The sequence below is a fragment of the Anas platyrhynchos genome, chromosome 39 (genome assembly GCF_047663525.1).
Source record: "Anas platyrhynchos isolate ZD024472 breed Pekin duck chromosome 39, IASCAAS_PekinDuck_T2T, whole genome shotgun sequence".
Classification (NCBI taxonomy): domain Eukaryota; kingdom Metazoa; phylum Chordata; class Aves; order Anseriformes; family Anatidae; genus Anas; species Anas platyrhynchos.
Genome location: NC_092627.1, coordinates 1,006,733 through 1,023,306, shown reverse-complemented (window position 1 = coordinate 1,023,306; position 16,574 = coordinate 1,006,733). Strand labels below are relative to the sequence as shown.

Below are 16,574 nucleotides of genomic sequence, written 5' to 3'. Positions count from 1 at the left end.
TTGAAGATGAGAATGCAGATCAAAGTTAGAACAGACTTAAATGAGGAAAACGTATTCCCTGTCTTACCACACACCCCAGGCGATCTTCTCTCTTTACAGGAGAACCTGTCGGAATCTCATTGTTTCCATTCTGATCTCTCTGTGCAATGCTCTGGGAATCTTGGTCTCTTGTATCATCCTGAGAACACATTACCCTCAAACTTCCCTCCTCTACAATGCAGGAATTGGAAAGCACAGAACCAAAAAAAAAACCTTGTTCTTCGGATAAACCAAGCCTCAATCTTCTTCTGGAAATGACCCCGTATAAATGCCATTCTGTAAAGCATCTTCCACTCCTCACTGGAGAAACAGAGACCCATCCTGACAGATGCTATCAGCCATTGGATGTGCCAGCTGTACAAGACCCCTTGGCAACCCCACCTGCACGGCCCTGCTGCCAGAGCCTCACGGTGTCAAGAGCCTGCAGATGTGTCCTGCCACACGCTGCCCTCTGATGTTGCGCTCCTCAGTGCCTCCAAGTCCTCTCTCCTTCTCTCCTCTCCGCGTGCCAGCTGCGGTCAGAGCCCCCAGCCCTGCTGCGCTGTGCAGAGGAGCTGCTCCTGGGCACAGCTGGCTCTCTGCAGTGCTTGCCAGGAGCTCCCCTTGTGCCCAGGAGCCCGGCCCAGCTCAGCAGCACAGCACCCGACCATGGCATCGCTTGCTCTGTGCCCCTGGGCTCCCTCGAGGTGTCCCCAAGGCCTCAGGGCTGACAGCTCCCCAAGGCAGCAGGCTCTCTGCTGGGGTGTGCTGATTGAGGCAGACTGATGTCATCACTGACTGCTCCTCTCTGAACACGGGAGAGACGCGTTTTAGAAGTGTTCTTTGTGCTATTAAAATTTGTTTGTCAATCATGCTTTAACCTGTTTGGCACCTAAACATCACAGAGTTGTTAGCTTACACCTACCATTCAAAAGCTTATTTGTTGAAATATAGACAGTGTAAAAGGACAGAAAATGAAGATATAAGAATAGCAGTAACAATAACAATACAATATAATGCAATTTATTACTACGAGGATGAAATGTATAAAGCAAGTGATGCGCAATGCAATTGCTCATCAGCCACTGACTGATTCCCAACTTTCCCCCAGCCAGAGGTTCCCCTGAACCTGGCCAACCTGGACTAGGTTTTCCTGTTCAGGTCCCTTGACCTTACTTTGGTTTAGGGCAATACAAGCTTTCAGAAGGATTAGAACTATTTTCTTCCCTTTCTCAAACTCTTCTTGATCTGTGTTGCCCCATGTGATGATGACATCGGTGCATTGGAGGTGTTCAGATGCCTCCACCTGTTCCAGGGCAGTCTGGATCTGCCCATTGAAAATTTTAGGTCTGTTTCCAGCCCTGGGGCACCAGATTCTAGGTGGACAGGACGACCCTCCTTGTGAAAGCAAAGTGTGGCCTTCACACTGCTGCCAAAGGCATGGAGAAAAACGCATTAGCAATATCAATAGTGGCATAGCGCTTGGCTGCCTTTGACTCCAGTTCATACTGAATGAAGTTCTAGCATGCATAGCACAGCAGCACTCAGTGGTGGTGGGACTTCATTCAGGCCACAGAAGTCCACCATTATCTTCCATTTACCATTAGAATTTTGCACTGTCCATATGGGACTATTAAAGGGTGAGAGAGCCTTGCTGATCACTCCTTGGCTCTGCAGTCAATGAACCAGCTCATGCAGGGGAGTCAGGGAGTCTCTGTCAGTGGAATATTGCCTCAGGTGCACTGTTGTGGTAGCGATTGGCACCTGTTGTTCATTGGCCATCAACACCTCCACAGCAGAAGTGTCCTGTGAGAGAGTGGGCAAGGTAGACAACTGTTTGATGTCCTTCATCTCCAAGGCAGCTATGCCAAAGCACACCAATACCCTTGTGGATCTTTGAAGTATCCTTTCCTGAAGTAGTCTATGCCAAGGTTGCACAGAGCCTCCAGGCAAGTCCCAATGGGTTGCATTTGTCACTCCTTCCCAGCTAGACTCACTTCAGCCTCCAATACAGTTAACTCTTGGGTTTGATTTGTCAGGCTAATAATCCTCAAAGTCCAATACACTCGATTATCCTCTCCCTCCCCCTGGCTTGAGACAGGGCCTCTCTTGTCTTGCTCATAGTATTCATTACACTGTTTGGAGGCCTGCCTGCTGGAGCAGCAATTTTCTCAGAAGAATCACTTTTTGCAAAAGGTTTTCCTTGTGCTTCATGTATCCGTGCCTCTAGGTGGAAGTAGATTTTTCCATCCCATTTTCTCATAGTCTTTCCATGGTCAAACAGTCAAAACTACAGTGGTATGTACCCACTGGCTCATTGGTGTCCTAACATCTTGCTCATTGGTGTCCTAACAAGAGAGGGGGGACCAGAATGCTCTAAAAATATTTCCATGTAGGGAATGAGACACTAAGGCACCATTCATTGAGTTTTCCCAGCTGTTCATCTACAAGAACCTCTACTCATACACAAATCTCTTCCTCTTTCATATATCCAGCACGGTGACTGGGATGTGGAACACCCTCATCACTGTGCTGGTGCCTGCCAACAAACACCTGCAGATGCCCGTGGACTTCTTCCTTGAGGAGAGTTGTCCTCCTTGCACAGCTCCAGCACCCTGCACCAGATGCTGTCCAGCTTCCTGGCTGGGGACAGCACCCCCTTTGATCACAGAGGTGGCAGCACTCTCAGCTGCACCTTCTGCATGACCGCAGTGCTTCCTGCTGGGGACCATGTCCTACGGTCAGCCCTGGGCTGTATGCCATCCCTGTTCTCTGCAAGGCTTGGGAAGTGGAAGGCCTGACTCCAGAAGGCAGCTGTACCTGAACCAGGGGAATTTCTCTCATGTACACTAATTCTTTCTCCTCTTCCCAGCTACAGTTCTGTGGCCCCAGTGTCATAGACACCTTCTGTGGTTTTGCAACATTTCTGGAGCTCTCCTGCAGTGCCACAGTGATACTCATGGTCTTTCCTTTTATAATCTACATTTTGGATCCAATCTTCCTCTTCCCTCCCATACAGTTTTCACATGTGTGCGTCCTGTGTTGGCAGGCCCAAGGCCTGACCCACTGTCCTAACAGAAACCAGGACACCCACCTGCTTTTCTGTCCTCATGAGTGTCACTGTTTTCTATGACTCCATCACTCTCCATGTGAAGCACAGAACAGCCCTCCTCAAAGACTGTAACCAAGCACTTTCAGAAACCTTCATTATCCCCCTGGTCAATCCTAGGGTTGCTTAGAGGTAGTATGGGAAGGGTGAGAGATGTGCTGGTGGAGCTGCAGACGTTGTCATAAGATGTATCTCAAACACCTTGGAAAGGACAGATTGATCAAAAAGACGTTCCTCAGAACTTGGAAAAGACAGATGTCAAACCCATCTTCTACTAAGGGGGCGAGCAGAAGGATGATTAAGCCTAACCAAGGATTAAAATGCCAGCCTTAACCCTAGCCCCCAAACAAGAACTAAACAAAACAATAACCTGAAAAGCTTGCTGTTCCCCTGTACCTTCAGCAGGCATCTTGAGCAGAACACCAAACCCTCTGTCAAAGCCCTACCATTCCCTTATCCCTAGAAAGGGGACCTCTAATCCCTAAAAGTTACAATAAACACCTAACCCGCAAAGCTCTCCAACAAGACACAGTAAATCTCATCTTCAACATCCCCTAACTTCAGCTGCTTGTCCCCTTAGGGCAGGGCAGGGACTGTGAGGTCCTGCAGCAGTCCCACAGCATTGGAAGTGAGGTGAAAGGTATTTGATCAGATCTGAGGCGAAAAGGAGGAGCCGGCTGGGAATGCTGGGATGAGGTCAGGTGTGCCTCTGAATCTCCTGCCCCAGCAAGAGGAATGTGACTGTGGCAGTGACTGTGAGGTCACTTCTGTCTCTGCACTTGATAGGGCAGCAGCAGGAACGTGTCACAGAAAGGGACTGTGAGGTCACTTGTGTCTGGAGGTGGCAGGTCAGCCTTGACTTCTCCCTGGGAGCTGCACTTTTGGGCTGACATCTGGCAGTGGCCCTGCTAGGCCAGCAGAAGGCACCTGCTTGGCATGCTGACTGGGGGATCCCCTCTGCCTCTAGGCGCAGGAGGACCCAGGCAGAAAGAAGGCCCCAACATGGGTTGTCCTGTCCCTTCTGCTTGAGTCCATGACTGCACAGCAGCAGCAGGCACAAGGCTTGGCTGTGTGTAGCCAAGAAGCTGCAAGGCCAGCAGCAGGCCCCTGGCTTGGAAGCTGCTGCTGAGGTGACTTGTGTCTGGTTGGCTGAGAGGCCGCAAGGAGCCTGCTGGGTTGGGATGCCTACTTCAGGAGTGGTTTCCACCCTGATGGAGCTTCCTTTGGTAGTAGGAAAGAGCAGGAGAGAAAAAACTGCCACAAAGTGCACCATGGATGGTTGGCACTGGCCATGAGGAGGACGAAATATCCAGGAGAACAACTGGTCTTGCTGCTAGTAACAGAGGCAAAGAAGGCATTAAATGTCTCATCCCTTGTCACCAGGTTTTTCCCCCAAATTCCAATAAAGCATTATGATTCTCCCTAATCTTTCTTCATTTAAAGCAGTTTTATTTATTTATTTATTTGTTTTTATTTTCTTTGACAGTAATAGATGGATTAAGCTCCAGCTGGGCTTTAGCTCTTCTAATTTTGACCTGCACAGCCCAATAACATTCAGGACACGATTACAGAGAAACTGACAGCATGCATGAGAAGAAAGCGCAGCAAATGTGGAACCTGACAGTCTTCCATCCCCTGCCCTTCTGTGATTGTGCTGCAATTCCATTCAACTGGTTACTCCTGAATTATCCAAGTTTCCCTGTGTCCTGGTTTCAGTTAGCACAGAATTAATTTTCTTCCTAGTAGCTGGTGGAATGCTGTGTTTTGGCTTAGGATGAGAAGAGTGCTGATAACACCCCGATGCTTTAATTGTTGCAGAGCAGTGCTTATACTAAGCCAAGGACATCTCAGCCTTTTGCTCTGTCCTGCCAACGGGCAGGCTGGGGGTGCAGTAAGAGCTGGGAGGGGACAGACCCCGGACAGGTGACCCAAACTAGCCAAAGGGGTATTCCATACCATCTGACGTCATGCTAAACAATATATAGGGGTGGCTAGCCGGGGGAAGGGGGCCGGACTGCTCGGGGTTAGGCTGGGCATCGGTCAGCGAGTGGTGAGCAATTGCATTGTGCATCACTTGTTTGTACATATTATTATTATTTCCCTATTATCACCATATTATTATTATTGTTATTATTGTTATTATTATTTTGTTATTATTATTTTCCTGTCTTATTAAACTGTCTTTATCTCAACTCACGGGCTTCACTTTCCATTTCTCTCCCCCGTCCCAGAGAGGGAGGGGGGAGGGTGAGCGAACGGCTGCGTGGTGTTTAGCTGCCGGCCGGGTTAAACCACGACAGTCTTTTTGGCGCCCAACGTGGGGCCCGAAAGGTTGAGATAACGGCAGATCTGACCAGAGTGTGTTAAACTAAAATTGGTGTAAGGATTAGACCTGCTTAATAGTCACTTGTCATAATGCTGATTGCTTTAATCTCAACTCTGCTGCGCCTGTTTTCCAAATTGAGTATTATAGTACATTATTTTCCATATTTGCTCTCTGTCGTGTTGTTTATCCTCTCCGGGCCCTGGTTTCAGATCATTATGGTACTGTGTGTTGTAGCAATGGCTTATGAGACGATGAAATATGTGGTCATGACTCTAACTTGTTATTTGTATTCAGTAACATCGTCGACTCTGTACTTTGGAAACTGTATCTTGGAAACTATTAGCAATTATACCTATTGTTTTTTTTCATTAGGGAGTCAATCTGTGGAGGGGAAAGGGGAGGATATTTTTCCTTACTTGCTTACTCTCCCTTTCTCCTTCACCCCCCCTGTATCCTCCTGGATCACTCTGCCTTCCTCCTTCACCACCCTCTTATCCCCTGAGCTTGTCAAAATAGCTCTCCAAGATATTGAGTATTTCTGGAATACTCAGAATACCATAGTCTTGTTGTTCTGCCTCATGAATGCACTTCAGATTCTGCTTAAAGTTAAACAACTACTTGGGGAGCTCATCTGGAGATCTGCCCGGAGGCAGGATAGTTGTGGGTGGCAGGGAGTATGGGCGGATATGGGCAGGCATCTAGAGCAGTTGGCACCCCCAGTGTGTTGGAAATTCACCCCTGAACAATGGCAAAATCCTCAAAAACTGGCAGAATGCTTGAAAAAAAGGTGTCATGATTCTGGCAGTTCCAAAGTAACACAAATCATTGTAACGTGCTGGGGCCTGGCTCATGCCTATCGAGCTGCCATTGATACTGCTATCAACTTAGTGACAGACCCTGCGGCCACTCCAAGCCCTGTGACAGATCCAACGGCCACTGTGACCCCTACGGTGGATTCTGCAGCCGCTCCAGCCCCAGCTCCTGCAGCCACTCCAGATCCGGTTCCTGCAGCTGCTCCAGCTCCAGCTCCAGCTCCTGCAGCCGCTCCAGCCCCAGCTCCTGCAGCCGCTCCAGCCCCAGCTCCTGCAGCCGCTCCAGTCCCAGCTCCTGCAGCCGCTCCAGTTCCAGCTCCTGCAGCCGCTCCAGTTCCAGCTCCTGCAGCCGCTCCAGTTCCAGCTCCTGCAGCCGCTCCAGTTCCAGCTCCTGCAGCCACTCCAGTCCCAGCTCCTGCAGCCGCTCCAGCTCCTGCAGCCGCTCCAGCTCCAGCTCCTGAAGCCGCTCCAGTTCCAGTTCCTGCAGCCGCTCCAGCTCCAGTTCCTGCAGCCGCTCCAGCCCCAGCTCCTGAAGCCGCTCCAGCTCCAGCTCCTGAAGCCGCTCCAGCTCCAGCTCCTACTGCTGCTCCAGTCCCAGCTCCTGCAACTGCTCCAGCTCCAGCTCCTGTAGCCGCTACAGCTCCAGCTCCTGCAACTGCTCCAGCTCCTGCAGCCACTCCAGCTCCTGTGGCCGTGTCAGAGAAACGAGCTGTAGCAGTGCAAGCTGCCCCTGCAGAGGGTATTCCAACCCCTGTAGCAGACTCTGTAACAAAGTCAGAGAAACGAGCAGTAGCAGTGCAAGCTGCCCCTGTAGAGAAGGTGAAAAAATGGTATAGAGATTCAGGTCGTTTAGAACGCAGAGAGTCTTCTGCCAACCCAGGTAAGGCTTCTGCCAAAACTAGGTATAGAGACGACGGAGATGACGACGACGCTGGGCCATCAAGGATTCAGGAGGAGGAAGATGAGGATGCCGAAAAAGCAACAGTAACTACCCGAAGCCTAAACGAGCGCGAGCTATGAGATGTGCGAAAAGATTTTGGTCGCTGTATAGGTGAGCAGCTTGTCACCTGGCTGCTCCGGTGCTGGGACTCTGGAGCCAATTGTGTGGAATTAGATGGCAGGGAAGCCAAGCGGCTGGGATCCCTTGCTCGAGACGCCGGCATTGACAAAGCAATTGCAGATGGAGCACAATCCACCAGCCTCTGGAGGCGTCTTCTCTCAGCTGTGAGGGAAAGGTATCCCTTCAAGGAAGAACTTTTATGTCTACCAGGCAAGTGGACCACTATGGAGAAGGGAATCCAGTACCTGAGGGAATTAGCCGTACGGGAAGTGATTTATGAGGATCCAGACCTCAGACAAACATCCAAAGATCCAGATGAAGTCAAGTGTACACGACCCATGTGGCGGAAGTTTGTACGGAGTGCACCATCATCATATGCCAGCTCATTGGCAATAATGGCCTGGAAAGAGGATGAGGAACCCACAGTAGATGAAGCGGCTAAACAACTCCGGCAGTACGAAGAAAGTCTCTCCTCTTCCTTACAGGCCTGCGTCTCAGCTGTGGAGAAACTTTCTGAAGAGGTCCACCAACTTAAAGAGAATCTATCTTCCTCCCCACCTGAACCAACCAGTGTCCACCGACCAAAAGAGAACACCTGGGAGAAAACACTTTCTGAAAAGTTTCACCAACTTGAAGAGAGATTATTCTCCTCTGCACCTGTACAAAGCAGTGTCTCAGCTGTCAGGGGTAGGCGTTCACCCACACAAGGAAGACGATATGGTGGGTACTCACCCCGTGCCACCCTGTGGTTTTACTTACGAGACCATGGAGAGGACATGAGAAAATGGGATGGAAAATCTACCGCGACCCTAGAGGCACGGGTACGTGAGTTGCAAAAGAAAACAATCAGGAAAAAGGGATTCTCCGAAAAGTTTGCTGCTCCAACTTCCAGCAGACAGTCCTTCAAACACAGAAACGAAGAAGATTCTGACCAGGATTAGGGGGGCCCTGCCTCCAGCCAGGGGGAGGAAAGGGACAATCGAGTTTATTGGACTGTGTGGATTCGATGGCCTGGCACATCACGCGCACAGAAGTATAAGGCTTTAGTAGACACCGGTGCACAATGTACTATAATGCCATCGAGCTATAAAGGACCAGAGCCCATCTATATTTGTGGAGTGACAGGAGGATCTCAGCAGTTGACTGTATTGGAGGCTGAAGTGAGTCTGACTGGGAATGAGTGGGAAAAGCACAGCATTGTGACTGGCCCGGATGCTCCATGTATCCTTGGCATAGACTATCTTAGAAGAGGATATTGCAAGGACCCAAAAGGCTTCCGGTGGGCTTTTGGTATAGCTGCCTTAGAGACAGAGGGCATTAAACAATTATCTACCTTGCCTGGTCTCTCAGAGGACCCCTCTGTTGTGGGGTTGCTGAGGGTCGAAGAACAGCAAGTGCCAATCGCTACCACAACTGTGCACCGGCGGCAATATCGCACTAACCGAGACTCCCTGATCCCCATCCATAAGCTAATTCGTCAATTGGAGAGCCAAGGAGTGATCAGCAAGACCCATTCACCTTTCAATAGTCCCATATGGCCAGTGAGAAAGTCTAATGGCGAGTGGAGACTAACAGTGGACTATCGCGGCCTGAACGAAGTCACGCCACCACTGAGTGCTGCAGTGCCAGACATGCTGGAACTTCAGTATGAACTTGAATCGAAGGCAGCCAAGTGGTACGCCACAATTGATATCGCTAATGCATTTTTCTCCATCCCTCTAGCAGCAGAGTGCAGGCCACAATTTGCCTTCACTTGGAGGGGAGTCCAATATACTTGGAATAGGCTGCCCCAGGGGTGGAAACACAGCCCTACCATTTGCCATGGACTGATCCAGTCTGCGCTAGAGCAGGGGGAAGCTCCTGAACACCTGCAGTACATCAATGACATTATTGTGTGGGGTGACACAGCAGAGGAAGTTTTCGAGAAAGGGAAGAAGATAGTCCAAATCCTTCTGAAAGCCGGTTTTGCCATAAAACAAAACAAAGTCAAAGGACCTGCACGAGAGATCCAGTTTTTAGGAATAAAATGGCAAGATGGACGTCGTCAAATCCCAATGGATGTGATCAACAAAATAACAGCTATGTCTCCACCAACTAACAAAAAAGAAACACAGACTTTCCTAGGTGTTGTGGGGTTTTGGAGAATGCACATCCCAAATTACAGTCTGATTGTAAACCCACTCTACCAAGTAACCCGTAAGAAGAATGAGTTTGAGTGGGGCCCTGAACAACGACAAGCCTTTGAACAAATCAAGCAGGAAATAGTCCATGCAGTAGCCCTTGGGCCAGTTCGAACAGGACCAGATGTAAAGAATGTGCTCTACACTGCAGCCGGGGAGAACGGCCCCACCTGGAGCCTCTGGCAGAAAGAACCTGGGGAAACTCGAGGTCGGCCCCTGGGGTTTTGGAGTCGGGGATACAGAGGATCTGAGGCCCGCTATACTCCAACTGAAAAGGAGATATTGGCAGCATATGAAGGAGTTCGATCTGCTTCGGAGGTGGTCGGTACTGAAGCGCAGCTCCTCCTAGCACCCCGATTGCCAGTACTAGGCTGGATGTTCAAGGGAAGGGTCCCCTCTACGCATCATGCAACTGATGCTACATGGAGCAAGTGGGTTGCACTGATTACTCAGCGGGCTCGAATAGGAAACCCCAGTCGCCCAGGAATATTGGAAGTGATCATGGACTGGCCAGAAGGCAAATACTTTGGGATATCATCAGAGGAGGAGGTGGGTCGTGCTGAAGAAGCCCCACTGTACAACCAGTTGCCAGAGAATGAAAAGAAATATGCCCTGTTCACTGATGGGTCCTGTCGTATTGTGGGGAAGCATCGGAGATGGAAGGCTGCTGTATGGAGTCCTACGCGACGAGTTGCAGAAGCTGCTGAGGGAGAAGGTGAATCGAGTCAGTTTGCAGAAGTGAAAGCCATTCAGCTGGCTTTAGACATTGCTGAACGAGAAAAATGGCCAGTTCTCTATCTCTACACCGATTCATGGATGGTAGCAAATGCCCTGTGGGGATGGTTACAGCAATGGAAGCAAAACAACTGGCAGCGTAGGGGCAAACCCATCTGGGCTGCTGCATTGTGGCAAGATATTGCTGCTCGGGTAGAGAACCTGGCTGTGAAAGTACGCCACGTAGATGCTCATGTGCCCAAGAATCGGGCTACTGAAGAACATCAAAACAACCAGCAGGTGGATCAGGCTGCTAAGATTGAAGTAGCTCAGGTGGACCTGGATTGGCAGCATAAAGGTGAATTATTTATAGCCCGATGGGCCCATGACACCTCAGGCCATCAAGGTAGAGACGCAACATACAGATGGGCTCGTGATCGAGGGGTGGACTTGACCATGGACGCTATAGCACAGGTTATTCATGACTGTGAAACATGTGCTGCAATCAAGCAAGCCAAACGGTCAAAGCCTCTTTGGTATGGAGGACGATGGCTGAAATATAAATATGGAGAGGCCTGGCAGATTGATTACATCACACTCCCTCAAACTCGCAATGGCAAGCGCCACGTACTTACAATGGTGGAAGCAACCACCGGATGGCTGGAAACATATCCTGTGCCTCATGCCACCGCCCGGAACACCATCCTGGGCCTTGAAAAGCAAGTCCTATGGCGACATGGCACCCCAGAAAGAATAGAATCAGACAATGGGACTCACTTCCGAAACAACCTTATAGACACTTGGGCCAAAGAACATGGTATTGAATGGGTGTATCACATCCCCTATCATGCACCAGCCTCCGGGAAAGTTGAACGATACAATGGCCTGTTAAAGACTACCTTGAAAGCAATGGGCGCTGGGACGTTCAAAAACTGGGATACGCATTTGGCAAAGGCCACCTGGTTAGTCAATACTAGGGGATCTACCAACCGAGCTGGACCTGCCCAATCAAACCTGTTACGTACTGTAGATGGGGATAAGGTTCCTGTAGTGCATGTAAAAAATATGCTGGGTAAAACAGTCTGGGCTACTCCTGCCTCAGGAAAAGGCAAACCTATTCGTGGAATTGTTTTCGCTCAGGGACCTGGATACACTTGGTGGGTGATGCAAAAGAACGGAGAGGTCCGGTGTGTACCTCAAGGAGATTTAATACTGGGTGAGAATAGCCCATAAACTGAATTGTACCATGTTAATTAGTATATTACACTGTATGTTATCACTACCATGATTACTATAGGTGACTAATTAGAATGTATGGAAAAGAGTGTAACCTGAGCATGACATAAATGGTATGGAATAAGGGGTGGATAGATGTCCTGGTTTCAGTTAGCACAGAATTAATTTTCTTCCTAGTAGCTGGTGGAATGCTGTGTTTTGGCTTAGGATGAGAAGAGTGCTGATAACACCCCGATGCTTTAATTGTTGCAGAGCAGTGCTTATACTAAGCCAAGGACATCTCAGCCTTTTGCTCTGTCCTGCCAACGGGCAGGCTGGGGGTGCAGTAAGAGCTGGGAGGGGACAGACCCAGGACAGGTGACCCAAACTAGCCAAAGGGGTATTCCATACCATCTGACGTCATGCTAAACAATATATAGGGGTGGCTAGCCGGGGGAAGGGGGCCGGACTGCTCGGGGTTAGGCTGGGCATCGGTCAGCGAGTGGTGAGCAATTGCATTGTGCATCACTTGTTTGTACATATTATTATTATTTCCCTATTATCACCATATTATTATTATTGTTATTATTGTTATTATTATTTTGTTATTATTATTTTCCTGTCTTATTAAACTGTCTTTATCTCAACTCACGGGCTTCACTTTCCATTTCTCTCCCCCGTCCCAGAGAGGGAGGGGGGAGGGTGAGCGAACGGCTGCGTGGTGTTTAGCTGCCGGCCGGGTTAAACCACGACACCCTGGAACTCTTGCTTTGCGGATGTCTGGACAGAGATAGCACAGTCACATGAAGGTTGAACCATCTGCCTGCTGACATTAAGAGCTGACAGAATGGAGCATCCCTGTGGGTGAACCTTGAGAAATAGCAGGATTTTGACTTCAGAAAACTCTTGACTTTCACACGGAGAAGAGCCCAGTCCTATACCAGAGGAAGAGGAATGCCACACATCAGGGCAGACTGGGACCCTGCTGAGGGAGTAGTGGCCATGAGGAGGAGGCCCTGGGTACAATGAGGGATGTCATACGAGCAGTGGTGCCTCCTCACGAGGAACCAGGCCAGCTTCCTACAGAGCTCCTTATGAGCAGCATGGCCACCAAGAAGATCTGAGTTATCACGCCCAGCTCAGATCTGCTGTGACACCACAGAGATAAGGGTCTGCAGCCAAAAAGGAAAAATGTGGAGGTCTCGGAGTCCCAAGGAAAACCATGTATAGACAGGGTAGAGGGCTGTGACAAGGCTGAAAGTCCCAACAGGATCAGGACTTTGTGTCCATGGCTATGTCTGTTGTCTCTGTCACTGAGACCTAGGAGGAGACAGATGATCAATAAAACACCATGGCCTCATTGCCTCCTTCCCCTCACCTAAAAACCAGGCAGGGGTCGTACCATTCTCCTGCACTTGGCCATGCACATCCCCATCTCCTACTGCCCCATAAAGAGCCCTGAGCAACCTGTAAAGGAAAGGATCTCCCTTCCGAAGCACTTGGAGTCGAGGCCTGGCCCTTGTGCTTGGTGACACACATCCAGTTTGTCTACACATCAGTGTCATCTTCACATTGCCTTTCTCTCCTTGTCCTCACTGCCTCCAGGGTTCTGCTCTAACGAGCTCCAAGGGAGGCTATGTCAGTGCTGGCCCTCAGGGGGACACTGCAGGAAACTTGCCTCTGACTTGGACTTCTGGAGAGATGTCTTCAATTGTCTCTGAGTGCCTGAGGTTCGTGGGCTCATCAGCAAAGCCCCCAGAGGGGTGATTGCAGTGCCTTGGGCTGGTGCTGTGCTGCTGAGCTGGGCTGGGCTCGTGGGACAGAGAGAGCTTGTGGCAAGAGGGCCGTGGTGCAGGGAGACAGCTGTGCCCAGGAGCAGCTCCTCTGCACAGCGCAGCAGGGCTGAGGGCACTGCCTGCAGAGACAGAGTGCTTAAAGGCAGGCAGAAGTGGCAGGATGCACAGAGCTCACTGAGGGAGAACACTTCCCAGCCCTGAACCCGGTAAGTCTCTGGCTGGAGGGCAATGCATCTGCAGTTCCTGGAGGAAGGAGAAGCCGGGGGTGCAGGCAGGGCTGCCCAGGGCTGTGGTGCAGAGCAGGGTCCCTGCACTCAGCCTGCCTGGGAGCCCAGGGGCTTGGGCAGAGGAAGGGCAGTGCAGGGGCTGCCTGCAAAGAGAAGGCACATCCTGCACTCTCTGCCTGCCTCTTCCTGCTCTGATTGTGGGGCAGGCTCTGTGTTAACAGAGTGGTTGGATTTGCACTGGTGACTGAGCTTCTACTGCTTTCAACTGAGACATAAACAGTTTAGTGACGAACCTGAGAATATCCCTTCTCTTCTCTCTGCTTTCAGGCTACACCACAGCTTTTCTGAGCTGTTCTTCAGGACCTGCAGACAAGGAGATGTGATTTTTCAGCACAACCATTGAGTGCAGCCTTCCTCCAGCTGAGTGCTGTAAGCAGCCAGCAGCTGGGTACCAGGGGATGGACAGAGCAGCCCTCCTGGAAATGACTTCTGGCAGAGGTTTTTGCCCATAGCAACGACATTTTCCACTGCAGTAGATCTGTGTGCCTGTGTGCTGTGTACAGGACATTCAGCAAGCACAAAGCAGGGCTACAACCACGGAGAGACACAAAGGTCACCTTGAAAGAAAGATAATGTGAAGGCTTTAATGAGAAAAGAAAGCATTGTTCGGGGAAATTTCCCCTAACAGTCTGTATGTTTCCTTCTATGCAGTACCTTTGATGAAAGGCAGCAAATGCCCAACATCAGCTCAGTGAGTGAGTTCCTGCTGCTGGCATTCGCAGACATGCGCGAGCTGCAGCTCCTGCACTTCGCGCTCTTCCTGGGCATCTACCTGGCTGCCCTCCTGGGCAACGGCCTCATCCTCAGCACCGTAGCCTGCCACCACCGCCTCCACACCCCCATGTACTTCTTCCTGCTCAACCTCGCCCTCCTCGACCTGGGCTGCATCTCCACCACTCTGCCCAAAGCCATGGCCAATGCCCTCTGGGACACCAGGGCCATCTCCTACCAAGGATGTGCCGCTCAAGTCTTCTTTTTATTCTTCTTGTTTGGCTCAGAGTATTATCTCCTCACTGTCATGGCCTACGACCGCTACGTTGCCATCTGCAAGCCCCTGCACTACGGGAGCCTCGTGGGCAGCAGAGCTTGTGCCCAGATGGCAGCAGCTGCCTGGGGCAGTGGCTTTCTCGATGCTGTCCTGCACACGGTGAACACATTTTCCCTGCCCCTCTGCCAAGGCAATGCTGTGGACCAGTTCTTCTGTGAGATCCCTCAGATCCTCAAGCTCTCCTGCTCAGATACCTACCTCAGGGAAGTTGGGCCACTTGTGTTTAGCGTTTCTTTAACATTTGGTTGTTTTGTTTTCATTGTGGTGTCCTATGTGCAGATCTTCAGGGCAGTGCTGAGGATGCCCTCTGAGCAGGGCCGGCACAAAGCCTTTTCCACGTGCCTCCCTCACCTGGCCGTGGTCTCCCTGTTTGTCAGCACTGCCATGTTTGCCTACCTGAAGCCCCCCTCCATTTCCTTTTCATCCTTGGACCTGGTGGTTGCACTTCTGTACTCGGTGCTGCCTCCCGTAGTGAACCCCCTCATCTACAGCATGAGGAACCAAGAGGTGAAGGATGCAGTGAGGAAACTTCTTCAATACATGTTTCTTGATCATCAGTGATGTGTTCAAAAGATGTATTTCTGATAAGATGCAATTTTGATTCATCTTATATCATATCATTTTTATCATTACTAGTGCTATCAAAACATTTTAATTAATAATAATCCTAACAGAAATAAAATGTTATTTGGGAAAATGATACGATATTTTAAAAATTATTTTTCTCTGTTAGAACTGTAAAAATAATTTATTTTGTTTTTAATAATGTAATTCTTACCATTCTAAATGTTACATTTTGTGTTTGCTTTGACCATATCTTCTAACATACATAGAGAACCAGGCTTCCGTGGTAGATAAAGACAATAAAGATACCATCAGAAACTCATTGGTCTCAGTATCCCTCTCTTCCCATCTCCTCTGGAGCTGGGGCAGCAGCCCCAGCAACCAGGAGGGGCTCAGGGCCAAGAGCCCAGCTGCCACAGGAAGGAGCAGTGTATTTGGATTAGACCTTGTGTATCTAGGTGACAGTCCTGTCGTCTCTATAGCAGGGACGGCACAAAGCATTTCCACATGCCCCACTCACCTGGCCACGGTGTCCGTCTTCCTCAGGCCTGTCATGGTTGCCTGCCTGAAGCCCCCTCCATCCCCTGCCCATCCCTGGACCTGGTGGTGGCAGTTCTGTACTCAGTGGTGCCTCCAGCAGAACACGTCCTCATCTGTAGCATGAGGAGCCAGGAGCTTAAGGATGCCTTGTGGAAATTAATGACTAGATGTGTCTTGGATGCAAGAAATGTCTGATCTGCTTCTGCACATGACTTGCAATGTCAATAATTGAAGGAAAAGCCAGTATACCTGTTTGTGTGGTGTTTTTTTTTTCTTTGTTTGATTTTTTTGTGGTTGTGTTTGTGTATATTCTTATTACATTAATTCAGCTAATGAACACCCATTAAAATGATATGGATGTACCTGTTGAATATAGCTCATAGACTGTGCATGTGAAGCCATGCTCTCTGTGAATTTAACCTTAATGGAGTTAAAATTCAACTGCCATTTTGTCTGACATCTGTCCTCTGAGACCTGGCCTGGCTCTGCAGGGGCCGTGCCCATGTGCAGGGGTGCAGAGGAAAAGAGTCCCATCCCAGCAGCACGGCCAGGGAGCACCAGCGATTGGGGCATGCAGAGCTGCTCTCTTGCCACTGCCGCCCTGTCCTGCTGAGCCTGGCTGCTCCTTGGTGCCAGTGCTGCTGTGGGGCTGTGCTGGGACTGCAGGCAGGGACAGGCAATTGGCACGGCAGTGGCACAGCTGGCCTCCACTGCAGCACTTCCCTCCTAAGGGGGGATCTCCTCCAAGGTGGGCTGACCAGAGCTCAAGTGCTCAGTCTGGTGTGAGCAGGCAGAGGAGAGCTCTGCAGCCCCAGGGCACGCAGCAGCCCCAGCAAAGGAGCCTGGCGAGTGATTCCTTGCAGCCCTGGGGCAATGGCAGTGACCCCATGAGCTGGGTCTGCCTC

General features: G+C 50.2%; 1 protein-coding gene across 1 annotated transcript; it reads left to right on the top strand.

The window, feature by feature from the left end:
* The first annotated feature begins 14,190 nt into the window (after window positions 1–14,190).
* LOC140001204 (olfactory receptor 14C36-like) lies at window positions 14,191–15,126 on the top strand. Its single transcript, XM_072032374.1, has one exon. It carries the CDS (start codon window positions 14,191–14,193, stop codon window positions 15,124–15,126), a length of 936 nt encoding a protein of 311 aa, XP_071888475.1.
* The last annotated feature ends 1,448 nt before the right edge of the window (window positions 15,127–16,574 follow it).